Below are 26,333 nucleotides of genomic sequence, written 5' to 3'. Positions count from 1 at the left end.
CTCTGTGTGTGTGTGTGTGTGTGTGTGTGTGTTTTGGGGGTGACGTCCCTGTTTTACATGAGGACGCCTACAGCAGGAATAAAAGACTGCCAACAGTACAGAAAGCTGGCCTAGGGGCGAGTGTCCTAGCTTGCCATGCCCCCTCATGCTCCCACTCTGCCCTCAGCTGTCCTGAGTCAGAGAGCCCAGGCTGCTGGGGTGACCTTGTACCCCCTTCCCAAACTCCCCCACCCCATCTGTGGGACTGAGCCTCCCTCCTGCACCCCGCTGCCACCCCCACCTTTCTTCCCTCCCTCCCTCGCACCCCAGCCCCTGGCCACCACCAGCAGCCCAAAATAGAAAAGGAAAGGAAGTTATTTCCATCGTCAGCGGCAGCCCGGAAAAGCTCCCCTCCAGTGAGGGGGCGGGCGGGATTCCTGGAGCTGGAGACCAAATCAAAGCCAGGCCTGAGGCCGGCAGGCGGACAGACAGGGGAGTGAGAGTGGCCTGAAGCACCCGACTGCCTTCTCAATGTGTCATTTTCCTGATTCAGCAGAACACGTGTCCTGCGGTTGCCACGCCGCAGGCTGCTGAGGAATCCTGGGGAACTCTGGCCGTGCTCCAGGCTGCCTCAGGTCCTGTGGCTGACAGGCAGGCCAGGCGTCCAGGGGTCGAGCCAGGCCATGTGCCTCGCCTCTGCACCTTCCCACCCCTCCTGACCCCTGTCTCCTGCTCTGCTTGGCTGAGGTCAGAGCTCCTACTGCCCCGTTGCCTGGGCAGCCCTTGGACCAAAGAACCCTTCCCGACACACCTCTGAATAGGGCTTCCCAACACCTGAGCAGGGAGGTAGCAGTTTCCAGGTGCAGGGTCCTGCCGGCTTGCGGCCAGGGAGAGCTTGGTTTTGCGTTACTCTTCCTAGGGGAGCAAGCCCCCACAACGTTCAGGCAGGCTCGGCTGTGGGCAGCTCCGGCATGCCTGCTCATTCATTTGGTACTCGGCAGCAGTGAGCTTGTGCGCTACCAGGTGTAAGGGATATGAGCCGGAAGGAATAGGAAGCCGGTGTCATGCAAGGAAGCGCATGACTGCTGCATCTGATTCCATACCACGCACATCAGCACTGCCAGCAGACAGCTGGTTCTCTAGGGCTGGGAGGCTGCAGCAAGCCCTAGGCAAGATCCAGCATGTCTGGGGACCTGGCATGACGTGTCCAAGACCTGTGACTGGGCCTGACCACTCCTTCCTCATTTCACCAGGACTGATGTGCTAGGCTCTGTACCCCCTTCAAACCAGAAGCGCTACCGGAACTGGAACCCACCACTGCTGGGAAACCTGCCTGATGACTTCCTCCGTATCCTGCCCCAGCAGCTGGACAGTGGTCAGGTACCGGAACTGCCCCATCTTTCTCTCCCATCTGCTTGTCTGGCATCTCTTTGGCCAGTCACATTTACTCCTTGGTGTTTAGGCCCAGGCTGCTACCTGTGGTTTGTACCCGAACCTCAATTCCTACCCGGGCCCAGGAGTTTCGTGCTCTCCCCAGGGAAGGTGGCAGCTCTGGTGGAGCCTGTGACTGAAGCCAGGCTTCATGCTGGAGAAAGGGAATAATTTGGACAGCCGGTGGCAGAAGGCCACAGCATTTTCCCTCCCAGATGACTGGCACGGGCCAAGGTGCCCTAGCAGGAGGTGGGCACTCACCTGGGGAGATCACACCCTGAGGGATACTTGTGTGGGCTGGTGAGCAGTTTGCAACCCTCTCTGCAGGGCTGTTCTGGCTGTGAGGAAGGGATGCAGTGGTTCAGGGTGAGGAGAGAAGCCTCAACCCTTGCTGCTTCTGCAGCAGAGACACCTTGACCCTGCTACGGCAGGGCCATCAGGAGGGGTGTGCTTGGGGATCCTGGACAGGGCATACATGCACCCAGGGCTGCATGGATACCCAGGTGATGCCTGCCCTAAGCTCGTTCCCTCCTTAGGGTAACTTCGCAGGCCCCAAGCCTGCAAGCAGAGAGGGAGGCCCACCTCCTGTGCCCGGGCCTGACTCCAGGGACCAGGACAGCCGCTGGAAGCAGTACCTGGAGGACGAGAGGATTGCACTCTTCCTGCAGAATGAGGAGTTTATGAAAGAGCTGCAGCGCAACCGTGACTTCCTCCTCGCCTTGGAGAGAGGTGGGCACTGCCTGGCAACGGTGCTGCACCCACCTCCCTTCTCCCGGGGCTAGCAGAGGGATGTGATGTGGGCTCTAGAGGGTGCTGAGCTAGAGGCCAGGGTGCCAGGCCCATGTGTCCTGGCTCGGGCATGGTCCCCACCAGGTCATCCTGGGGCAGCCCCAGCGGTCTGCCAGTAGGGACCTGGGACATCTGCAACTGCTGCTGCTGCTGCCTCCTTGGAGGGTTATGCACACCAAGGCCCTCTCTGCTCCGCTCCCCACACCTGCTGTGTGCCTGGCTTGGGCGTGGTTGACAGGGATGAGTGGATTCAGACCTTACTTACTCATAGAGCAGACGTATGTGGAGTCCCAGGAACAGGGCGAGAGGTCTGCGGGTACCAGGTTCCTGAGGCTGCCTGTGTAGGACGTGACAGTGGGGTATGGGAGCAGAGCTTAGGGCTTGTCCTTAGTGGGAGATGCTGAGCCCTGGCCACCTTGCCTCCTCAGGGTGTGTGTGTGTGGCTGATGTGTGTCAGTGCAGGTAGGAGGCTAGGCTGAGAGGGAGGGGCCTGTGCAGGGGTGCTGCAAGCAGAGACGTGCATCCCTTGCATGTGTCAGGTGGACACAGTGGTCTGCCAGACCTGTCTTGTGCTAGCCTTTTGCTTTGCGGGCAGCTGTCAGGATGTAGTTTCTGTGTCACTGCCGGCTCTTCAAATGCCCATGGATGTGGGTTCACGCAACACATTGTGCGAGATTCCTACCTCCAACTTCTAGCATGTCTACCTCCATTGGAGCCGTAGAGGCACCTGATGGGAATGTGGTCCTTTTTCCAGATCGATTGAAATATGAGTCCCAGAGATCCAAATCCAACAGCGTGGCCTTGGGAGGTGACCTTGGCTTTCCCTCTTCTGTCCCAGGTAACCTGGCCTTCCTTCAAGAGGACCTGTGGGGCATAGGAGCTCACCCACTGCTTTGCATAATTGTAGTTTGTGGGACCGGTGAGGACACAAATGGGGGTAGTGGTCCTGAGCTCCTAAGCAGGCTGGGTGGTATGATCTGCCCCTAACCTTCACTCCCCTCTGCTGGGAGTTAAAGAGGGGGCTCCACTTAGCGTGCCTCAGGGTTCTCACCAGCCCCGGAGCTGCAGGGGTTTCAGAGCTGACATACTTTGGCTGAACTCCCAGGCCAAGTGGGGAGTATTGGCTGCCACAGGATCCACAGCAGAGCCTGGCAGGGAGTAGGGGTGGAAAGCACTCAGACTTTCCTCCCCGCCTTGCAAAAGCCTAGGGTCTTATAAAGAGCTGTGTTCAGAACACGGGTGGAGGTAAACAGCAAAGCAGAGCCCAGGCTTGGTGCTCCTGGCAGAGGCGAGGATTAGCGTAGGAAGGGCTCATTGTTCATTCATCCATCCAGGAGCTGGGGAGCATCTGTCAGATGCAGGCCCTGTCCCTGGGGCCCAGAGGCACTAGGTTACCAGGACTGCCTGAAGGCAGTGTGGCCCTCTGCTCTGGAGTCCTAACTGTGGAAGAAAGATGGGGTGGATGGTGATGCTGGGGCTAGGGGCATGGTGTGGGAGCCCCGACTTCACCCTCAACAGCCAGACTCTGTACCCCTCAGAGGAACACTCAGCAGCTTCCTCCCAGACAAGTCCTCAGGTGGGGCACTGGATAGGAGGACAGAGGAGGAAGGCTTGGTGGTGCCCAGCTCCAAGAGAGAAAATTGGGGAGCTGATATGAAGCGACAGGCTTGTGGCTTATGTCCAGCCGAGCTGCATCCAGGAGTTCCCACAGGATCCTCTTGTCTTTGATCCTGAATTAACCAGAGGCCCTGGGATGGATCCCTGCAACTCCACAGGGTCTTAGCAGGCAAGGTAACCTGGGTTTAGTCAAGCTGCAGGTGCAGAGCGGAGTATCGGGGGTACAGAAGGAAACCCTGATGGGCGCTGAGCCAAGCCAGGGGGACTGGGCCAGCCCCTTTCTTGTTCCTGCCCCTGATTTAACGGATTGGGTACCATGTGTGGATGAAGTGGCGGAAGAGCTAAGCCTGGGTGGGAGGGACCCTCTGTGACTCTCCGGACAGCCAGGACACCACTGCCCAGGTTTAGGGAAGTCCCCACCTCCCTGTGGCAGCCAGTGACTTCCCCAGCGGCCACTGGGCTGCTTCTGCATGGAAGCCAGGTGCTCCTGGGAGCCCAGAGCCCTCTTCACTGTCCACTCCTGGTTAGAGAGGGGCCTGCCCTTTGTGTCCTTCCCGCATGAAGAAATAGGGCTGGGACAGCCACTGTGAGGGGCAGCCCGCACACCCTTCCCTTGAGATCCCAGTCCTCAGCTGGGTGTCTTTCTTCCAGGAAACAGCGACACCAACCCCGCCGTGTCCGAAGATGCCTTATTCAGGGACAAGTTGAAACACATGGGAAAATGTGAGTGCAGCCAGAGCTGTGAACCCAAATGACATTTTAATCGCCAGCTGGCTCATTCTGCCTCCTGCCTCACTTCCGGCCACAGCTGGGTCAGGATACAAATTAAGTTTTAAATCCTCTCCAGCCAGCTGTCTGCAGGCAAACCCTACATTTTACATTCCCCCACCCCCAGGGACCACATTCATGTTCCCTGTGGCCCAGCCAGGTCTGCCTAAGCCTGCTTTCCATGGGGGACCATGGTCCTCTGGCCACTAAGTCCTGCGAGCCTGGAACAGCCCCGTTCCCCTCCACACCACTGCACAGGACCACAGCTACCCACCCTTTCTTTCCCTCTGCTTTGGGGAAAATCTCAGATTAGTTTTGGAAATCCTGGGACGAACTCTGGAGACAGCTGGGGAGGGCTGGGAAGGCGAGGTGAGAGGATCCTCCCTGCACATAGCAGCTGGGGAGGAGTGCCCGGATGGCATTGCCAGCTGCTGGTGGCCCTGGGGCCTGGCTCACACAGCCTCTGCTGTTCCTGCAGGCAGGCCTGGGATGGCAGCCGAGGTGGCCCCCTACTCTGCTGTCCTCTCTCTCTCTCTCTCTCTCTCTCTCTCTCTCACACACACACACACACACACACACACACACACACAGAAGGGAGACTATCTGGTGCTCTGGCTGTCCAGCCAGGGGCTCACAGCTCTCTGTCCCCAGCTACCCGCAAGAAGCTGTTTGAGATTGCCCGGGCTTTTTCCGAAAAGACCAAGATGAGGAAGTCGAAGAGGAAACACTTGTTGAAGCATCATTCGTATCCTTTCCACCTGGCACTGGCCTGGAGTGGTGGAGCTTGGGGCCCAAGTGGGACACACTGCTCTCCACACTGCTTGCTATCATCGACTGGGCCTTCCCCAGCCGTGGGGCCCAGCCCTGTGGTCTCCATGCCCATTTCCTATTGCCAGTGTTCAGCACCAGCAGCCAGGTGGGCACAGGCAGCGGTTGCTGCTGCTTTGTTTGGTTCTTGATCAGCAAACCTTTCCCCAGTTTCTGCATCTGTACTGAGTGCCTGTGCCCAATAGTCCCCTCCAGCTGCAGGAGGGGCCGCCACACTGTCATTCAGCATCCCCTACCCCCATGGTAGGAGCCGGGCAGCAAGGACAAAGATGCTTCTCCATCCTCAGAGATGGGGGCACAGGGACCCCCAAAGGAGGGAGCTTGGGTGTTGGGGGTTGCAGGTTGGGGTGCTGGTGGAAACCCCTGAGCTTGGAGGTACGGGACTGAGGGGACCCAGCAATGCCCCCTTCCCCCATTCCGGGGATAGTTTTCCTGAGTGGTCTGGCAGGCTGGGAGCTGCGGCGTCGACAGCCAACCTCCTGGACGACGTGGAGGGCCACGCCTGTGGTGAGGCTGGGCGGGGAAGCTTAAATGCCAGCTTGCTTGTGACTGGGAACCTTTGGAGAGGAGGTTCCAGCTGTGGCACGGGTGGGGCCCAAGCTGTCAAGAAGGGAGCAGCCTAGCCATCTAGAATTGGTGGCATTCTCCATCCAGCCCCATTGTTGCCCCCTTGCTGTTACCCAGAAAGGGCATTCCAGTTCCACCTGTGCTTCAGTCACCCCCTTGGAGCACACGCGGGGTGGACCGGGGTGGGGTGAGGGGACCTGTATCTGAGAACCAGGCTGTGGACAGCTTTATACTCTGGGCTCCGAGCCCCGGGACCTTTTGGCTTCCAGCCAACCTCTTCCAAAGGCCATTAGGCCACAAAACCCTACGTCAGGGCATAGCAGGTGAGCCCCCATCCAGGGCTCTGGGACAACCAGGAGGTAACCAGAAGCAAGGACTGGAGGGGCCTGGGATGTCATCTGGAGAGTGCAATTTCCTTGGCCCATTTTACGGATGAGAAAACTGAGTCTTAAAGAAGAGGGGAGTGCTTCTCTGTGGTCTCAGTACTAGTGATGATGTGGGGTCAGTTCCTGGGGGTCCTGACCTCCTGATGGGGCCTGCTGTTTCTCATTTGACCTGGAAACTGCCCACCTGGGCACTGGGATGAACCCCATCAAATAAAAGTGGGTGTGGAGGATGAGGCAACTTTACTCTACTTTTTAGATGAAGATTTCCGGGGAAGGCGGCAGGAGGCACCCAAACTGGAGGGGCTCTTGCGAGAAGGACAGTAAAAGGTAAGGCCTGAGGCCGGGGCTGCCCAGTGGCTGGCCAGGAGTAGAGCCCAACCCCGACCTCCTACCCTGGTTGTGTCTTCCCTGGTGTCCCGAGGTGCTAGGCTCAGGGAGCGGGGGAGCCCAGACCCTAGGCCTCCCCCCTTTGTGCCTATAACAGGGACTTCGGGCTCTGTGTGGGAAAGACTTTTTTATTTGCATCTCTAATTTGATTATTTATTCAGTTGACACTCGTCTCTGCCAAATGCTGGGAGCAGGGAAACAATGAGCTTTTGACCTTGCCGAGCATACAGCGCTGTTGAGAAGGCAGCCCAGGACAGACACAGCACTCTGAGAGCACGAGGAGGGAAAAAAAAAAAAACCAAAAACCCCACGGAGGTGGCCCCAGCCCAGCTGTACACACAGAGCCGGCATCCACCACAGCCAGATAAGGAGAAGGCTGGCCCACCCCACGCAGCTGTGCGTCTGGCTGGGGTGCTGCTTTTTTCCCTCCGACCCTGAGCAAGCCTGACAGGGGAGGCAGGAGATGTTTTTATCTCTAAGTAGAAACTTCCCAAGTTGATTTGATTTAATTTAATTTGAAAGGCATAAAGAGAAAAAACTCCCATTTGCTTGTTCACTCTCCCAGAGGTCCACAATAACTGAAGCTGAACCAGGCCAGAGCCAGGAACTACAAACTCCACCCAGGTGTTTGGTCCCTGTGGGTGTCCTAGAGTCATTGCTTGCCTTCTATGGTGCACACTAGGCAGCTGGACTTGGGACTGGAGCCAGGACTCCAACCCAGGCACTCTGCCGCAGGGTGCAGGTTTCCCACGCAGCATCTTAACCATTCACTCTGGAAAGCTTCCCTGAGCTGTGGTGGGACTAGAATGGCCCTGCTCCAAAACCTGGGATGGGGGGCCAGCCTAGCAGGGGGGAAGAGGAGCTGGTCTGGCGGGGGGGATGGGGAAGTACCTGGCACCTTTCATCTGGCAGCAGCAGGACAGACAGGGAGCAGAGAACACAAGCAGAGCGCCCCTCTGCTCTGACTGCCTCCCAGCCCCTGCCCACGACCCCCCCAGAGTCACAGCCCTGCTCCCCACTTCTGAGAGCCCAGAGCAAGCCAGCCAAGGTTAGCACCAACATCTCCTCCCTTCTCCTTCCTGCCGAGCTCCAGGGAATGTGGGTCTCTTCCAAAGGCCCCCTGAACTGGAAGCTGGCTCCTCCTCACTTCCCTACGGAGAGCTTTCTACCTTTCTCTTCCCCCTCCTCTATCTACAGGCCAGGTGTCCTCCACACCTGCAGAACGTGGCATCCTCTCTCATCCCCTGTGGGTGGCACCCCTCCCACTCCTCCAGATGACTCAAGGCCATCACGCGTGCCAGCCGCAGGCCTCATCCTCCTGGGCCGCCTGCCAGGGCTCTCTTTCATACACCGTGCCCACAGCCTCCCCTGAGAACGCCCGCCCTCGGCGCCCATGGCCCCAGGAATCCTGGGGTCTCTGTCCTCTCTTCTGGGCTCTGTCACTCTGCCCTTGACCCTCTTCAAAATTCCTTCTTCTCCCCACTCCAGGTCTCACCCTGCCCCTGGCATCTCCTGCAGCTCAGCAGGGCTCCCCCCAGGGCTTCCCCGCCTCCAGCTGCACTGCCCTCCCAGCCCTGGCCAGCAGCTCACCAGAAGACACTCTTCCCTCCTGTTGCCACATCTCATTCCTCTTAGCACTCTACCCTGGGTGACCCCTGCCCAGGCTCACAGCCCTAATCTCTTGCTTGTCCCTCCTCTGTTCATCCCAGCACCAGGTCCCTATTCAAAGAGAGTATATAAAGAATATATATTAGCATAAATTTATTCTCACCCTATTTGGACACAAAAAGGGAAAGAAAGAAGGTTCCATTCACTGACTTATTCCCCAAATGCGTTAAAGCTGGGGCTGGGCCAGACTGAAGCCAGGAGCCTGAAATTCGATCCAGGTCTCCCACATGGGTGGGTGGCAGGGACCCAGGCACTTAAACCATCACCTGCTGCCTCCTGGGGTGTGCATTAGCAAGAAAGCTGGATCAGAAGTGGAAGAGCAGGGCTCGAACCAGGCTCTCCAATACAGGTGTGGGTGCCCCACGCAATGTCTTACCCACTGTACCTGACAACCACCCCTCTGCTGTCCTGTGAATAGACCATCTGAGCCAAGTCCTGGGGACCCTTTGGCCTGGTGTCTGGGGTACACTGGGTTCTGTTCCCAGTTTATTTTTTCTGTCCCTTCAGGTCCCCCTAGGCCAGCTCATCACATCCAGGAGCACATCACAGAATGGGCTGGGCTTGGCACCATCCATCGCAGCTCACCCCCTAGCCCATCTGCTGTAGCTGGAGTCCCTAGAGTTGAGCCAGGTGGGATGCTTCTAGAAGCCTATGGGGGGGAGATGAGTCCAGGCCGAGCCAGAGAAAGGAGAGCGCTTGGTAGCTTCTGCTTAACACTGCCTCCCAGGAGCCCATGGCCAGGGAGGCCCAAGCTCGCTGGGATCCTGTGAAAACAGCAGCAGTGCTTCCCTGTCTTTTTCTCCCTACCAGAGGCTGGCAGCTGCTCTTCTGACCCGCTGGGGACACCGGCTGAGGCCGCCGCTGCAGCAGGACACACGGTGCTCACTGCCCGAGGCCCTCTGGCCATCAGCCAGCCACTGCCACTTCCCGCTGGACCCAGCACGCTTGAGTCCTAGCCTGTGACTTGAGGAAGGACCTGGGGTCCACTTCTACAGCCTGGCTTTTCCACGGCCAGGAGTGGAAATGGAGGAACCACCCTTTTAAAAAAAGAAAAGAAAAGAAAGAACCAGTTCTGGAAACAGGCCCAGGTTGCAGCTGGCAAGGTCAGGATGACCCACCAGAGGCTCTTTGACTGCCAGACCTTCCTCCCTCCCTCCCTCTCTCCCTCCTGCCTTCTCCCTGCCTCCCTCCCTCCTGCCTTCTCCCTGCCTCCCTCCCTCCTGCCTTCTCCCTGCCTCCCTCCCTCCTGCCTTCTCCCTGCCTCCCTGGTATCTCCCACTTTTCCTGGGGCTCAGGATCAGCCTGGTCCCCCACTTCTTGCTCCCTTCCATGGCCTCCTGCTTCTTAGCTGGCAGCCTGGGCAACTACAGGGTCACTCCCTGGAGGAGGGACAGCCTGCTGACAGGCCATCCTCTTGTGCCCTGCAGGGATGGACAGGGTGTCCCCTCCCACCACCTCCCCAGAGCTGCCCAAGTCCTTGGGCTAGGTGGAGACTGGGCCTGTTCTGGGGTCACGTAGCAGTGGAGGTTCCCAGGGGCAGGCGTCCCAGCTGGATGGAGTTGGGTTCTGGAGGGACCCAGAGGAAAGGCGCAGGGCTGCAGAGCCAGGAGAAGGAGCTGGCGGCCTGGGTGTGAGCACCAAAGGCAGCAGGGCCTGCCAGGGGCCCCTTGCCAAGAGCAAGGTCAACAGCAAAGGTGGGCTTCAAAGGAAAACTTGGATTCCAGGTGCACCCACATGCCGTGCACGGGCAGGGAGGCCGCCCAGTGTCCCTGGCTCCTCCCCCGACTTGGGAACATACTGACCTTTCTGAGAGTGAGAACACCTGGGCGGGCATCAGATCCGAAGGCAGTGGGGCCATCCTGGTGGCCTCAGGTGGCTCCGAGGTGACCAGACACGGTGGGGGATGGGATGGAAGACAAGCACACGGGTTCTTTCTGGGCGTTCCTTGCTCCGTGGCCCCACGTGGCAAACTGACCAAGTTTGGAGGCATGGCGCTGGCACTGAGCCCCTACAAGTGCCAAGTGAGCCGCCTGTCCTTGATTGTCCCCACCACCCCGAGAGGCTCCCAAGGAGCAGCTTGGGACTCCTGGCTCTGACCCCTCCCCACGTCAGGGCCCCACATCTCTGTGTGTGTGAGTGTGTGTGTTGCCTTGTTATTATTATTATTATTATTATTTTCCCTCTGATGTGTTTTTTTTTTTTCTTGGAACTGTTTCCTAGAAATTCCTGTAATAAAGACTTGCTGTTCTCTTTGTGGTGCTGTGATGTGCTGGCGGCTTGGGCGGTACCACTCCCTATCGTCCCTCCTCCTGGCCTGGGACAGGGTTTGGCCTCTGCCGTGTCTGTGGACCTCCTCCTGGTCCGTCCTCAGTAGCCAGCTGGGTATCAGCCCCCCTCGGGCTCCACGTTCTGCGCTTCTGTCACCCACACCCCACAGCCTTGCTGGATGCCCACCTGCTGGCTCCACACTGCGCCCTTGCCTTGCTGTTAGCAAGCAGTTTACTTTTCCTCAGCAAATGGTCAAAAGAAACGCCATCACCACCAGGTAGCAGAGCCTGTTGCCAAAGCTCCGGAGGACTCCACACAATAAACAGAAAGCATCTGGATTAGTGGCGGGGGCAGTGCAATGGAAGGCTTCGAGACAAGGCCCGTGGCCCTCGGTGTCCCTGTCTCCAGCTTGGCTAGGACACTTCCTGCCGTGCAGACAGGACACAGGCCATGGAAAGAGAAAGTGATTCCCTTCTCAGAGGGGCAGTTTGCAAGGTGACAAAGTTCTTGATGCTGAGCCGAAGACCTTGTGGCTTCCAACCGGACATCTTGTTCCTGGGCTCCAGATCACCTGGCCGCAGCTGCTCCACCCTGCGCTGGACGCTATGAGCCCAGTGGCCCCATGCCCTCTCCCTGCCCTCCTTTACAAAGAGGTTCCTGAGTTCCACGGGCCTGGCTGTACTCCCAGTCACACACAGTGCATTCCTCCTGTGGCATGCCTGAACAGGTGGTGATGCTATACACGGGCCATTGCAGACAAACTGAGTTACCCCCCAACTGGCTCTGCTGCACTCTGAAGCCTGTGGCTTAGAGTAGCTCCTGGAGTGTGGTGCCAGCACTGCCAGCAACCTGTGAGAAATACCATGTGCCACTGAATCAGAGTGTGGGGTGACTGCAGCAATCTGTGATTCTAATGCAAGTTAACTGAGGGTGTCATGCCAGCAGGCCAGGACCTAGCACTGAATGAACAGGATTACCTGCGCACCTTTAAGAAAAAATTCCCAATGTTCAATGCCCCAGGCCAATTACATCAACAACCCAGGGGCTATAACATTTGAAAAGTTATTTTCTTTTTGTTTGAAGAGATACAGAGGCAGACATACAGAGAGAAAATCTCCCACCCACTGTTTTACTTCCCAAATGTGCACAATATCTGGGCTGGGCCACGCTAAGGAGAGACAGAAGCTCCATGTGGGTGGCAGGGACTCAAGAATTTGGGCATCAGCTGCTGCCTCCTGGGGTTTGCATCAGCAGGAAGCTGGACTCCAGGTGGAGCTGGTGTTTGAATCTGATAGGAGAATGTGGAGCAGCATCCTAACTCCTTCCCCAGACGCTTATCCCTGTGTGGAATCCGGTTGCCATCAAGCAACAAGGACCAGCACACTCTGCAGTCAGTTTCTGATTCACCCTGTCCATCTTGCCCAGCCATCCACGATCACTTTCTATAAATGATGCAATGGCAATCCAGAGAGGCCAAGTAGCTTCCCCAGGAGCGCAGAACCAGGGGTGCCTCCAGCCCAGCGAGCCCAGGGCTGCCTCTCCACCTCAGAGCAGGCCCCAGGCCCCGGCAGCGCTGCCGTCAACGGACAGCTGGTGAAATGCATGCTATCGGTGGAGTCTGAAACCAGGGTGTGTGCTCCAAGCCCTGCGGAGGCTACTGATGCCTGCTCAGGCTTGAGACCCACAGGTCGACAGCGCTGCTGTCGGACATCGGAATGATGAGGGAGTTGGTTAGAAGCGCGGGATGTCGGCCTGTACCCACACCTACTGAGTCAGCGTGCATTCTCCCTCCTCAGCTGCCTTGCATGCGCATGGAAGCTTGGGACGCATTTCTCAACCATGCTGGCATTCACACTTGCTGTGCATGGCAATCTGCAGTGTGTGTGCCCTGGCCCCAAGAGGCTGGTCAAATTGGCTTGGTTTCACCAGGGACTCGGATGGTAAAACCTCAGGGGATTCCAGCATGCAGCCGAGCAGGAGAGCCAGGGACTGTTTTGCCTGTTATTGTGATGAAATTGAGGGGACCAGGGATAACAGAATGCAAAAGCCCCTGCCCCCCAGATGAAACCCATGTACCAGATCATGGCCCCAGCTTCCTGCCCCGGGCTCCGTGCTCATCTGGGAACATGGGTTCCAGGTAGCTACAAGGGGACACTCGCAGATTTGTCTAGTGTCTTCATGCCAATGGGAGTTGTCCAGGGTATGACACAGCCAGCAGCCCCTGCCCTCCGTGCTGGGAGTCGCTGTGGCTCAGGCCCAACAGGAAGGATCTTTTTTTTTTTTTTTAAATATATGTTTTTATTGCATTAGGAAGGCTCTTGGGAACTGCCGTGTCCTGGTATTCACTGCCAGACTCTACCCTTCCTCCACTGGTTTGGACTACCTGGTTGGTGACAGGAGACAGATGTGGGCTGGTGCTCTCCAGTGCAAGTCGTTCTGGGGGCACTGGCAGGTGGCACTTCCCGAATCCCCACAGTGGTTACTTGAAACAAGGTGCTCTCATCACCCAGACAGGCTGAGGTCCTTACCCCCCAACACCCACCATCAGTGTAGGGCTTGGGCTGGAACTGCACTTCAGTTCCAGGGCCGATGCCTAACTACTAAGCTATGTCAGGGTGGGGGACAGGAAATGAAATTCACAAACCCTGTACAGGTTGGTGAGCTCAGAAAGGGCCAATGCTCAAAAATTACTTTATGATGACCAGGGCAGCCAGTGTTGGTTCTGGAATGCCTGAACTCCTTATGTCCATGATCACAGCACAGATTAGCTCACGGGTGAGCCGGCTGGGCCAGCTGGAGGAAGAGTTGGAAATTTCTGGAGCTGGGATGGGGCGGGGAGGTGGGGGAGGGACAGCCTGAGGAAGAGTGTGTAAACATACTGCCCCCTGGTGGCTATACTATAGAAGTGGCAGTCACTGGCCCCTAAAAGACCTAATACCTTTTCCCCAGATTGAGCACCTGTTGGGCAGAATGCAATGTACTTCGTCCACATAGCAATGCATTTCGTAAAATTTGCAAAACAATTGTGTTTTGCTTAAAGGGCTACTAGGATTATGTAAGCATCCACTCTGCCTGGAGAGTGATGCCTGGAGTCGGGTGTCCTTTCCAGATTATTCCAGGGACTCAGGAATATGGAATTGCGAGCACGCCTTGCTACGACCTTGGTATTCAAGTGTAGTCTTTGCATACAGGAACCCGCTGCTCTGGTATCCCTGGACACAGAACTTTTAACACCCAAGCTGGGCAAGGCCAGGGCAGAGTGGGTGAGTTGGTTACCCAGGTAACACGGGCATCAGCCTACTGACTTGCTAGAAATGTGGAGGCTCAGGTCTCCCCCTCGGCCTGTGGAGTTGGGGTGTACCCTTCCAATGGTCCCGGGAGGTTCATGTGTGTGCAGAAGAGCAAGTGGCCCTGATTTCCAGAGGAAAAGTAGGGTCCATAGCACCTCTGAAATGCCTGCCTTCTAGAGGCCTCATCTGTGATGGGCTGCAAGACACCAGAGCGACCTCGCCAACAGAGGCAGGAGTGCTGCCTCGATTGCCTTGGCTGTGAGGAGCCAAGGTGGTACTCCCAGGGCAGGTGTGGGCAGAAAGTGCCTGATCCTCCTGGGGGTGAAGACTGGGAAGCTACATGAATATTTCTGCTGCCCACAGCGGCATGACCAGGGTTGGAGATGGGACAACTTGCAACTGAGAAAATAAGAAATGACACAAGAAACAGACACAAGATAGACACAAAAGTGGGCAGCTCCCTTCTCTGAGGAAGGAGGGTGACCTAGAAGGCTTGCTGTCTCAATCTTTTATCGCCCTGCTTGGGGAATCAAATTACAGGAGTCTATATGCCACAAATATTGACAACTACCTCCCACATTGATGTTAACCAGCCAGTGCTGGTAATGAATGAGGATCAGAAAGCAACAGCGTGAACCAAGAACAGAAGTCAGCATGTTAATGTCCCAAGGATGTCCAGTAGCACACAGTCCTGTGTGTGGGACTCTTGCCCGCAGGCCTTGACCTTGGTCTTGGACTCGTGCCCACTCACAGACCATGGCTTGCAGAGTTTGACCTCGGTCTCCAGCACCAGAGTCTATGAACTCAAAATTTCAGACACAGTCTGTCCAGCTCCCCATATCAAGTCACACTGTTAGTTTTTACAAACTGCCTTCAGCAAACACAACTTGCAGACTTCTAGGTGGGTCTCACTGGGGGATGCTGGTGACCCTGAGCGGAAGTCAGCATCGTTGTGTCATTGTCCTCAGGTTCATGTGTCCTGGACAGCTGCCACATGCCAGGCCTGCTTGGAGCCCTCTGTGGGTGTTCATGACGCAGCACCGCGCCAGGCTCTGGGTTCAGCTGCATTTCATGGTCAGCACACCGAGGGCCAAGGCATGGAGCAAGAGAGCTACCTGGAGGTGGAGCTCAGGGCATGGCGGGGTGGGGGGTACCTCCGGCCAGCCCCCTCCTGTGGGATTAGGGAAGAGGAGCACAGGGCCTAGGGAGGGAGGAGCACAGCCCATTCTCCCAGTGCGGCTTCATCCATCTATGTATTCTGGAAAAGCTCTCCGAAAGACCTCACGTCCGGCCCAGTGTGGAGGCGGGGATGAGAGCCCTGGGTCCTGCCATCAAAGAGGCCCTGTTAGACAGACTCGGCCCTCGGAGCAGTTAGGACACACAGCTGGGGGAGACAGAAGCTTGGGGAATGAAGGCCCAGGTCTGGGCACTGAGGGGGTGCTAGGGACTGATACCCCAATGAGCTGACTTCCTAGAAAGAGGCTGAGGAGCCAGTGTGGAGAGGGGCCCCCTCCCCCCTAGGAGCTTCGGCCTCCTTGTTGGGGTCTAAGACTCTTCAGGCATGGCCCCGGGCTCTGCTGACTCAAAGTGGACCACTGTTCCCTTGCTTTCCCATTGTTGTTTATTTATTTAGACAGGCAGAGTAACACAGAGGATTGAGAGCTCCCATTTATTTTTAATTTTTTTATATATTTATTTTTTATTAGAAAGGCAGGTATACAGAGAGGACAGAGAGAAAGAGCTTCCACCCAATGGTTCACTTCCCAATTGGCCGCAATGGCTGGGGCTGAGCTGATCTGAAGCCAGGAGCCAGGAGCTTCTTCCTGGTCTCCCACACGGTGCAGGGTTCTAAGGCTTTGGGCCATCCTTGACTGCTTTCCTAGGCCACAGTCAGGGAGCTGGATGGGAATTGGAGCTGCCAGGATTAGAACCGGCGCCCATATGGGATCCCGGCACATTTAAGGCGAGGACTTTAACCAGTACACTACTGCACCGGGCCCGAGATCTCCCATTATTAACCCACTTCCCAGATGTCCTCCGTGGCTACGGCTGGGACAGGCCAGAGTCAGGGGCCCAGCTTCTTGAGCCATCCTTACTGCCCCCAAGGGCTCGCATTGGGAGCAGTGTGGGGACCTGTGCCCAGGCGCTTGGATAGGGTGTGCAGGCGTTCCACGTGGTGACTCAATCACCCCTCCCCACACCTCTCCTTTTAAGAAGATTCATTACATTTATTTGAAAGACAGACACATAGACACAGAGATCTTTCATCCTCTACTCTATTCTCCAACACTAGCAATAACGGGCCGGGCCAGGTGGCAGCCTGGACCCCAGAACTCCACCTGGGACCTCCACAAGGGTGCAGGGCCCTAAGCACCATTCTAGGAACAGCCAGGACTTGAACCAGTGTTCCTCTGGGCTGCTGGTGGCACAGGCAGTGGCTGAACCTTCTGCACCATGATGGGAGCTCCGCACACCCAGTTTCTTTCTTTCTCTCTCTTAGATTTATTTATTTTTATTGGAAAGTCAGATTTACACAGAGAAGGAGACAGAGAAAGACCTTCCATCCGCTGATTCACTCCCCAAGTGGCTGCAAAAGCCAGAGCTGCACCAACCCGAAGCCAGGAGCCAGGAGCCAGGAGCTTCTTCCGGGTCTTTCACACGTGTGCAGGGTTCCAAGGCTTTGGGCCGTCCTCGACTGCTTTCCCAGGCCACAAGCAGGGAGCTGGATGGGAAGTGGAGTAGCCAGGACCCATATGGGATCCTAGTGCATGCAAGGTGAGGACTTTAGGCACTAGGCTGATATGCTGGGCCCCCACACACAGTTTATAAGCACCCAGTGCCTCGCTCCCTGCTTGCAGCTCTCTGCCTTAGAAGCCTGCACCATTAATGCACTGGGCTGTTCGCTTATAGGAGCTTGTCTCATTATGGGGAAACGCCTCCCTCTTATCTGGTAACCTCCCGGGCACTGCTTACACAGAGTGGGTCAAGGGCAGGGTGGCCACAGGGCTGGCCTGACATCCACTATGCCATCTTCTTAGGCTAGTACAGAGTGGGGCAAGCACCCAGTGCCTGCACTGTGCAGAGAGGGTGCCAGGGCATCCAGGCATGGCCACACTCTTCTTTCTCGCAGGGGGCAGGGGGGACACTGGGAATCTAGCAGGGAGCAGACAGCCTGTGACTCAGGGGCGCAGTCAGCTCATAGGAGGGGTCCTGCCTAACATATGGGGACTACTCGGCATAAACCCTTATGGATCAACCTTCAGAGCTGAAGGGTGTTCCCCAGAACTCATGTAGGTCCTAACCCCCTAGCACCTATGAATATGATGTATTCAAATGTAGGGTCCTTAAAGAGGCCATCAGGTTAAAATGGGGCCATTTGAGTGGGCCTTAACCCGGTCAGTATGACTAATGTCCATGTGAAGAGAGGTGATCAGGACATGGCTACTTGTGGGGACCCAGGCAGAAGCCGGCTGGCCACAGGCCAGGAGACAGGCCCTGGAAGACAGGAGGCTGGTGGTCAGTGTCCACTGTGCCATCAGCCTGTGGAAGTGGGAGCTCCCAGCTGGTCTCTTGTTGCTGCTGTCCCAGCAAGCCCTTTGGACATTCAAGCCCTTGACATGCAAGCCCTTGGACATTCCCTCCAACTGGCAGGTCCCTGAGGACGTAGTTGAGCAGTCCAATGACCCTGTCCCTCTGCTGGCCGCTGGCTTCCCAGGGACTCACACAGGGCCAGATGGGTACTTTGACACCATGGGATGACAGACCACAGTCTATGGATGTCATCCAGGCAGCAATCAGCCCCTCACACAGCAGTGGAAGCCCAGGACCCATGGCTCCCTGGCATACCTGGGATGCCAGCTCGACACGGGTGGCAGGAAACCACGAGGGTATTTGATGCTGCCCTCTGCGTAGTGACAGAGGCCTGAGCAGTCACATGGTGGATCAGTGGGCACATTGCGTGGTGATGTGGTGGAGCAGTAGGAATACAGCCTCTGGAAAGCTCGCAGGTACCCTTCTCCTTATCTTTAACACATCTACCTACTGCAGCAGGAGGTGGGATGATTGGGTGGGACAGTCCAGGCCCCTGCAGACCTGAGAGACTGAGCATGCCACCCAAAAGGACAGAAAGCCCCGCACTCCCAATCTGCCCATGGGCTTCTGGCTGCAGACTTAGGGGTCTCCCCAAGATTCCCTTCTGCCTGACTCTGCTCACAGCATTTTGCTCTTCCAGGTCCAGAAGAGGAAGGGGGCACACCAGATAACTTAGAAGATTCCCACCTGGCAATTCCTTCCCTCCTTGAACTTAGACTAAACTCCCTTAATTCGTTAGCAGCAGCAACCACTCAAGCCTCAGCCAGGATGTGTTTGTAATCTGGACTGGCAGATAGCGCTGGCTTGGACAGAATTAGAAAGCTGCCTGGAGGCTGGAAAGACTACATTTAGCTGGGAGTGCATGTATTCCACCCAGAGCCAAGTCTTCCAGACCTGCCCAGGACGGGGCGCTTTCCCCGGCAGCCCACCGGGGCCAGAGCCCTGCTCTCTCCTCTCAGCTCCAGAGACCCACACCTCCCAGCGCAGCCCCAGCCTCTGCCATGCAGCAGTGTGCCACACCCACCTTCTGCTCACCTCAGCTTCCAGGTGCTGTGGGGCCTGGAAGGGGCCCTGCGGGCTTGCAGGCCTGGCTGGATCAGCTGTCCCAACAGGTTACTTAACCTCCTGTGGCCTCAGCACTTCAGAGGAGGATCAGGGAGATAACACAATGGGCTCCCTGGAGATTCTGTATGTGGCACTATATTAAAAAGTTCAACCACAGAGCGGTGGCTGGGTACCCGCTCCAATTCCCATCCAGCTTCCTGCCTGTGGCCTGGGAAAGCAGTAGAGGATGGCCCAAAGCCTTGGGACCTTGCACCTGCATGGGAGAGCTGGAAGACGCTCCTGGTTCCTGGCTTCAGATCCGCTCAGTCACTTGGGGAGTGAACCAGCCAATCGAAGATCTTTCTCGCTAAAACCCTGCCTTTCAAATAAAATAAATCTTTGCAAATAAAGTTGAACTATGAATGCAAACTCTTTGCAAGTCCAACTCTACAAAGGTAATTCCGCATCCACCGTCCTGTGTGTCCATCCTTCCATACAACTTCAGCAATCCACTCCCCGCCCACTCGGACAGGTGGGCATCCCACTAAAGGGGCTTCCCTGTTTTGCATGAACCATCTATTAAGAACATTAAACCGGGTACTCACAGACACGGGCCTGGCTGGCACACATTAACAGTACATAGGAACCCACAAAGCACATGAACTAGCATTTCCACTTGTTGCATTTCTTCTTCTTGACACTACAATGTTGCAAAGCCTATGCGAGGCCGCTGGGCCAAAGGTTGTGTGGCCCACAGTTTATATTTTTCAGCAGTTTAACCATGAGAGCCTGCTTTCCCCAGAGGATGCCAGCCCACGATGCCTCGGGTGGCGGAGGGCACCACTTTTCCTGCAGGTGCGGGTGTCCCCCTACTCTCCTCACCAAGGGAGGGATAAAGGCAGGAGATTGAGGCCTGGGGTCCCTGGGAGAGCGACTGCCCCGTTCCGGGTTTGCCTTCAGTTAGGTTTGCCTAGCAGTTAGGCTTTTACTAACCTACTGGTTGCCCCGCCTCTTCCCAACAGCGGCCTCCCGGTGCAGTCCCACCTGCTGCAGAGGATGCGGCTCGGCCAGGCCAGAGCCAAGCACCTTCACCACGACTCCCTCCCCTCCTGCTTCTCCCGGCTCCAGCCGCTCCCTGCCTCTGCTCTCGAGTGCTGCTGTCTGAACACGAGCAGTCGCTCCACGATCGGCCTATCATCTGCTTCTGCCTGGTCCGCTCTCCCGAGGGCCTCCAGACGATCCTCGCTCGGCCAGCGACTTCGGTTCCCTTAGCCTGCCGCGGCAGCTTCCGGTTCCGGTTCCGGTTCCGGTAGGGGCAGGTTGTGCTCCAGACCAGGGCTCCCAGGATGGCAGGGAGCCGGCTGGAAACGGTGGGCAGTGTGTTCTCACGGTGCGTGCGCGGAGCCGGGGCGCGGGGTGACGGGGTGACCGGGGTGACCAGGGTGATGGGGTGACGGGATGACCGGGGTGATGGGGTGACGGGGTGACTAGGGGTGACTGGGGTAGCTGGGTGGGGTCCCCGCGCCCGCCCTCTGCTTGGCTGTCAGGTGGATCTGTGGAGTGGACGGGATGGCAGGTGGGGGATCCCGCTTCTGTCCGCCGACCCCGGCCCTGTCCGCGCCTCCAGGACGCGGGACCTGATGCGGGCCGGGGTGTTGAAGAAGAAGCCTCTGTGGTTCGATGTGTACGACGCCTTCCCCCCGCTGAGGGAGCCGGTCTTCCGGAGGCCCCGCCTGCGGTACGGCAAGGCCAGGGCGCCCGTCCAGGACATCCTGTACCACGAGGACCGCGTGCGAGCGTGAGTGGACACGGCCCGGGGCGGCGGGAGGGAGGCCGGCCATGAGGAGGAGTCCACGTCCTCGCCCCGGGAGGGCGCTTACAGGACTGGGGTGGGCAGCGGACACCTGGGAGCCCACGTCCCTAGACAGCGGACCCCGCTGTGTGACTTTGCGAAGGTTCCACACGATAATGCATAAGGTTTTCAGTTTAGTGTCCCGCGCAAAGGACGCCTTTGTGATTACTGACAGCATTTGTTCTGTTTGCATTCATCCTGTGCTCTGTGTCTTGACCTGATCAGCTACATGGTACAAAGAATTCTGTTAAAATAATATCTGTCCTAAACACTTTCTATTTCTTTAGGCTGGGTTTCTACCACTAGACTTGTTTAGCTAAAATAGTGCAGACTTAAAAAAAAAAACTTTTGAATTTTTAAATTTCTTTTTACTTGAAAGGCATAGTTACAGAAAGAAGAGGGAGCGAGAGAAATGGAGATCTTCCATCTGCTGGTTCATTCCCCACATGCCAAGTGGCTGATGGGAAGCCAGGAGTGTCTTCCGGGTCTCCCACGCAGGCGCAGGGACCCATGCAAGCACTTGAGCCATCCTTCGTTGCTTTCCCAGGCCATAACCAGGGAACTGGATGGGAAGTGGAGTATCTGGAACACGAACCAGCACCCATAAGGGATGCCAGTGGCACAGGCTGAAGCTAAGCTTACTGTGCCACAGTGCCACCCTCCCCCTTATAAAAAAGAATTTATATATATATGTACATATATATACATAAAAGATGTGTTTATTTTTATTGAAAGGCAGATTTTACATTGCGGGAAGCAGAGAGAGACAGAGAGGCCTTCCTTCTGCCTTCTTGTTGAGCACTCAGGAGCCTTAGCCCCCATAGCCTGTGTGCACCCTTCTTCTGGTGTTGAGACCAGTGCTGGGTGGGAATATATATCTTTTACTCCTGTTACCGTTCCTGGATGCCCCAAACAGAGTTTATGAAGTCTTTGAATTCTCCACTGGGGCCTAGACACCTCTCGTTCAAGGACCCCTCCCCAACCCCAGCACTTTTTTAAGGTAGTAGAGCAGGTTTGTTCTTACTTGGAAGTTCTCAGGGTGACGCCTGAGGTCTGGGGGAATTAAATGCTGTTTGATGAAGGTGTTTTGTGTTCATTTATGCACCAGAAGCATTCAGTCATTCATGCTTCTGCTCTGGGTGGCATTGTGGAATGTGGACTATTTTACTACTTCCTGTTTGTAGTTCAGTATTATTAGTATTAATACCGAAATGCCTTGGATTTTTGTAATTCATGGAGCCTTTGCCTTGAGGGGTGTTTTGGAGGATGTTTTTTGATAGTTTTAAGAGCTTATAATAAATTCCAGGTGTATCAGAATGAAAGTGTGCAAGTGAGGTTGTAACTTTTCTGGGAGCTTCAGTCTGATGACCAAGGCCTTGCTGAGCATGACTTAACACTCAGAAGCCATAAAAGAAACAGGAAAACTTCCCTCCATATATAAGTACCATGAGTGAAACCTGGGGACAGCTGACACATTTTTGCAATGTGTTGCACAAAGGACTGATTTTCTGCTCACATGCTACTAAGTTTGCTAATCATTCAGTAAGAATGCAACCACTGTCCCCGCGTCCTTGCAGGCCGCTGGGGCTGCTGTGCTAACTCACTGTAAGCCAGTAGGCTGCTCACAGCCCCCGATGGGTTTCTTGCAGTTCTAGAACTGAGAGGGCGTGGGGTAGCACGGCTGTTCTGATAAGGGTGCCCTTCCTGTTCCTTCTCCACCCAGGGTGGAGAGCGGAGAAGAGGCAGGTTCTCTCCTCCTGGGGCAGGCTTGCTTTCTCCCCAGGTGGCTGCAATGGCAGGAGCTTCTTCTGGGTCTCCACACGGGTGCAGGGTCCCAAGACATTGAGCCGTCCTTGACTTGCTTTCCCAAGCCACAAGCAGGGAGCTGGAAGGAAAGCAGGGCTGCCAGGGTAAGAACTGGCGCTCATGGAATCCTGGCCACAAGCCCGTGAAAAGCAACATGAGGGCTCTGCCTACCAGAGGCCCCAACACACCTCGTCACACTGGGGATTAGGGTTGCAGTGTGTTGGGGGTCACACAAACGTTCAGTCCATAATAGCTACCAGTTAGAAGCAATACAAATAACACAGGAATTCCCAGAAAAGGAAATTTTGTTTGCTTTTAAGCTTCAGAGGTCCAGTCTCTTGCATAAAAAAAATTAAAATGACAAGTTATAGTTTCTCAGCCTACCAAGTTGACAAAAATCAAAATCTGGGAGCTGGCATGTGGCGTAACGGGTTCGGTCTCCTCATGGGACGCTGGCATCTCCTTAGGGTGCTGCTTTGAGTCTGGCTGTTAGGCCTCCAACCCAGCTCCTTGCTGATGCATTTGGGAAAGCAGAGGCAGGTAAGTTTCACCTGAAGACGCTCCTGGCTCCTGACTCGGGCCTGGCCTCGCCCTGCCGTTGTGGCTGTTTGGGGAGTAACAGCAGATGGAAGGTTCTCTGTCTCTCCTCCTCTCTCTGTAACTGCCCTGCAAAGAAGTCAACAATAAATCCTTTTCTTTTTTTTTTTTAAGTTTATTTATTTTTATTACAAAGTCAGATTTACAGAGAGAAGTTCTTTACAGAAGAAGCTTTACGGAGAAGCTTTACGGAGAAGCTTCTTTACAGAAGACTCAAAGGAAAGACAGAAAGATCCTTTGTCTGCTGATCAACTCCCCAAGTGGCTGCACTGGCTCCTAGCTGAGCCGATCCAAAGCTAGGAGCCAGGAGCTTCTTCAGGTCTTCCAGCAGGCTTTGGGCCATTCTGCACTGCTTTCCCAGGCCACAAACAGGGAGCTGGATGGGAAGTGGAGCAGCCAGGACACGAAGCGGCACCTATATGAGATCCCGGTGCTTGCAAGGTGAGGATTTAGTCACTGGATACCTCCCATTTTTTTTTTTTTTTCTAATTTTTAAAAAATCAAAAGCTTGGAAAGTTTTTTTGGGCAAAGCATTTAGAAATAGGCATTCATATATCACTGGTGTAACAGTTGTAAAGTCGTTGGAAGGCAATTTGGCAAGAGAATGCTTAATTACAGATACACATGTCTCAGTCCAGCAGTGCCATGTCTGAATTTCCTCCACAGTGTGCTAAAGAGGAGGTGGAGGAGTGGCCAAGGACTGGAATTGATCTGTATAACCAATTGAAAATGATTTCTAAGAACATTCTGATAAAAGGCAAGTTGTAGTGAGGGAAAGTGGGCCTATCTGCTCAGTGAACAGAGGGCTTCCTTACTGGGTGATGAAAGTGGTTTGGAAGTGATACTTGAATGACTCTGAGTGTATTAAGTATCATTGAATTTTCCCTTAAGAATGGTTATTGTGGGGGCGCGGCGCAATAGCGTAGTGCCTAAAGTCCTTGCCTTGCACTGGGATCCCATATGGGTACCAATTTATTTCCTGGCAATCCCGTGTCCCTTCCAGCTCGCTGTTCTTGGCCTGGGAAAGCAGTAGAGAGAATGGCCTAAAGCCTTGGGACTCTGTACCCGCGTGGGAGACCTGGAGGAGACTCCAGGCTCCTGGCTTCAGATCAGCTCTGCTCTGTTCGTTGCAGTCACTTGGGGAGTGAATCATTGGACAGAAGATCTTTCTCTCTGTCGCCCCTCCTCTCTGCATATGTGACTTTGCAATAAAAATAAATAAATCTTTTAAAAATAATAAAATAAATAGGAGATCTCAGGCCTGGTGTGATAGCTTAGTGGCTAAAATCCTTGCCTTGAATGCGCCGGGATCCCATATGGGCACCGGTTCTAATCCCAGCAGTCCCGCTCCCCATCCAGCTCCCTGCTTGTGGCCTGGGAAAGCAGTCGAGGACAGCCCAAAGCCTTGGGACCCTGCACTCATGTGGGAGACCAGGAAGAGCTCCTGGCTTAGAATTGGCTCAGCTCTGGCTGTTGCAGTCACTTGGGGAGTGAGTCATTGGATGGAAGCTCTTCCTCTCAGTCTCTCCTCCTCTCTGTATATCTGACTTTGCAATCAAAATAAATAAATCTTAAAAAAAAAAAAAGAAAATGAAGAATGGTTATTTTGGGGTGGGCATTTGTTGCAGTGGTTAAGGCTCCTGTGGGATGTTCACATCGTGTATTGGAGTGCTTGGTTTAAGTCCCAGCTACTCTGATGGAATTAGCTTCTTGCTGATATGTACCCTGGAAACCAGCAGGTGATGCGCCAGTGCTTGGGTTCCTGCCCTCCCTTGGAGGACCTGGTGGAGTCCGGGGGCCTGGCTCAGCCTGGCGCGGTTCTGGCTGTGGGCAATTGCGGAGTGAACCAGTGGGTAGGAGCGCTCTGTCTTGTCTGTCTGCCTTTCATATAAAATGAGAAAGATGAAAAAAGGGTAACGTTACAAAGTGAGCGTTTTAACTCCAATTTTTTTTTTTCTAAGATCTATTTATTTTTATTGGAAAAGCAGATCAGAGGATGCATTTACCATGAAGACACATTGCTTATTGGAAAACCTGCTGAGCCCAGGCTGTGTGGGTCCTGCTGACCTGCCCCTTGGATGCCAGCAGTCATTGCACGTTCCCTTTGCTCTGTTCTTGAGCACACCCTCGAGTGGAGATTTAGATTGTGGTGTTTGTATTTTCCAGGAAGTTTTATTCAGCCTATGGATCTGGCCCAAAAGCTTTTGATCTGTTTAATCCAAACTTCAAGTCTACCTGTCAGCGGTAAGTGACCGTGCCAGTCCTGGGTTCCTTCTGCTTCCTCCCTCTCCCTCCCCCTTTTGGTTGAGTGACCAGTTGGGGGGAGTTGTGTTGAATTCCACTTGAGAAAACAGATGTTTCTTCTAGAAGAGCCATTAGGGGAGGGCGTGGTGCATGACTTGACAGCCCTGACATACAGACCTAGGGTGTGACTGCTTGAGCTTGCAGGTTTGTGGAGAAATACATTGAGCTGCAGAAACTTGGAGAAACAGATGAAGAAAAGTTATTTGTGGAAACAGGCAAGGCTTTGTTGGCAGAAGGTGTCATTTTACGACGAGTAGGAGAAGCAAGAACTGTGAGTATTTTCAAGTATTTATTTACTTGTTAGAGTTACAGAGAGGGAGGGAGAGAGAGAGAGAGAGAGAGCTTCACGCAGTGTTCCTGACGGCAACTTTACCTGCTAAGCCACAGAACTGGCCCCAAGAGCTATGAGTACGTCACTGGCATTCTTGCCTGTTTGACACAAGTTGAAGTTTTTTTTTTTTCCTCCACCCTTGGCTTGTGTTTTAAGCTCCAGCTCTGATACTGTTAGGTTGAATATCCTGGAGTTTTGTGGTAATGGCTGTTTCTTAGAACAAGTGATTCACCATGAGGAGTTTTGAGACTGTGGTTCTGTAGGACTTTTCGTCATGTTTCCCATTGTCGTGGTAGAATCTGGCCTGAGATGTTAGTGCTAAGTTGCTCACTCAGTTTCAGAGCGTGCCTGGTTAGGGTGGTGGAGAGGAAGGAATACCGCATGGGACTGACTTGTACCGGCTTTTCTCAGCAGCACGAAGGTGGTCGTGGTTCCAGGAAATCCGAACCAGGGAGTGGCAGACCCCAGGCCTTGGAGGAAGAAGACCAGACACTGAAGGAGGAGCCACAGACCCCACAGGAGGCGGCATCCAAGGGGCAGGAGAGTGGCCTCCCACCCACCTGAGGACCGTGTGGAGATGAGGCCTAAGCTGTAAGCACAGCTGGAAACACAGCAGAACACAACATCTCTGGATTGCCAAGGCATCATGTTTGCCATCTCTTAGTTGCAGCATCATGGTTGGAAATAGCTTTAATTTTAGGACATTACAAATAAAAGACTCCTTTTACATATAAAGCAAAGTGACTTTGAAATTGTAAATGATGTGGCAAGGCCTCTGTAAAGACTGTTCGAGCAGGACTCACTCGGAGCTGGCTTGCTTGGATGTTTTA

At 54.9% G+C, this 26,333-nt stretch overlaps 2 protein-coding genes across 4 annotated transcripts in view; both read left to right on the top strand.

The window, feature by feature from the left end:
- The window catches only part of CUEDC1 (CUE domain containing 1), a 72,759-nt gene extending 63,182 nt beyond the window's left edge, over positions 1-9,577 (top strand). The window contains exons 4-11 of one of the 2 annotated variants that reach the window (XM_058676147.1): positions 1,233-1,359; positions 1,947-2,139; positions 2,954-3,037; positions 4,468-4,539; positions 5,236-5,329; positions 5,861-5,919; positions 6,622-6,692; positions 9,231-9,577. In XM_058676147.1, the coding sequence (XP_058532130.1) occupies positions 1,233-1,359; positions 1,947-2,139; positions 2,954-3,037; positions 4,468-4,539; positions 5,236-5,329; positions 5,861-5,919; positions 6,622-6,689 (697 nt within the window). In that variant the 3' untranslated portion in view covers positions 6,690-6,692; positions 9,231-9,577. Of the gene's footprint in view, positions 1-1,232; positions 1,360-1,946; positions 2,140-2,953; positions 3,038-4,467; positions 4,540-5,235; positions 5,330-5,860; positions 5,920-6,621; positions 6,693-6,913; positions 6,967-9,230 lie in introns of those variants that run through there. The other variant, XM_004590995.2, reaches the window with a different exon arrangement.
- Positions 9,578-19,893: 10,316 nt separating this feature from the next.
- On the top strand, positions 19,894-26,116 carry MRPS23 (mitochondrial ribosomal protein S23). 2 transcript variants are annotated; one of them, XM_058675651.1, is made up of 5 exons: positions 19,894-20,003; positions 20,241-20,411; positions 25,035-25,112; positions 25,317-25,443; positions 25,918-26,116. In XM_058675651.1, exons 1-5 carry the CDS (start codon positions 19,960-19,962, stop codon positions 26,065-26,067), a joined length of 570 nt encoding a protein of 189 aa, XP_058531634.1. In that variant the 5' UTR covers positions 19,894-19,959; the 3' UTR covers positions 26,068-26,116. The 2 variants fall into 2 exon arrangements, with proteins under 2 accessions (XP_058531634.1, XP_004591261.2); XM_004591204.2 differs by having other exon boundaries at positions 19,895-20,003; positions 25,915-26,116.
- The last annotated feature ends 217 nt before the right edge of the window (positions 26,117-26,333 follow it).

Source organism: Ochotona princeps, chromosome 17, assembly GCF_030435755.1.
Source record: "Ochotona princeps isolate mOchPri1 chromosome 17, mOchPri1.hap1, whole genome shotgun sequence".
Lineage (NCBI taxonomy): Eukaryota > Metazoa > Chordata > Mammalia > Lagomorpha > Ochotonidae > Ochotona > Ochotona princeps.
Note: the sequence above shows the minus strand (reverse complement) of the source record. Positions and strands in the feature narration are given on the sequence as shown.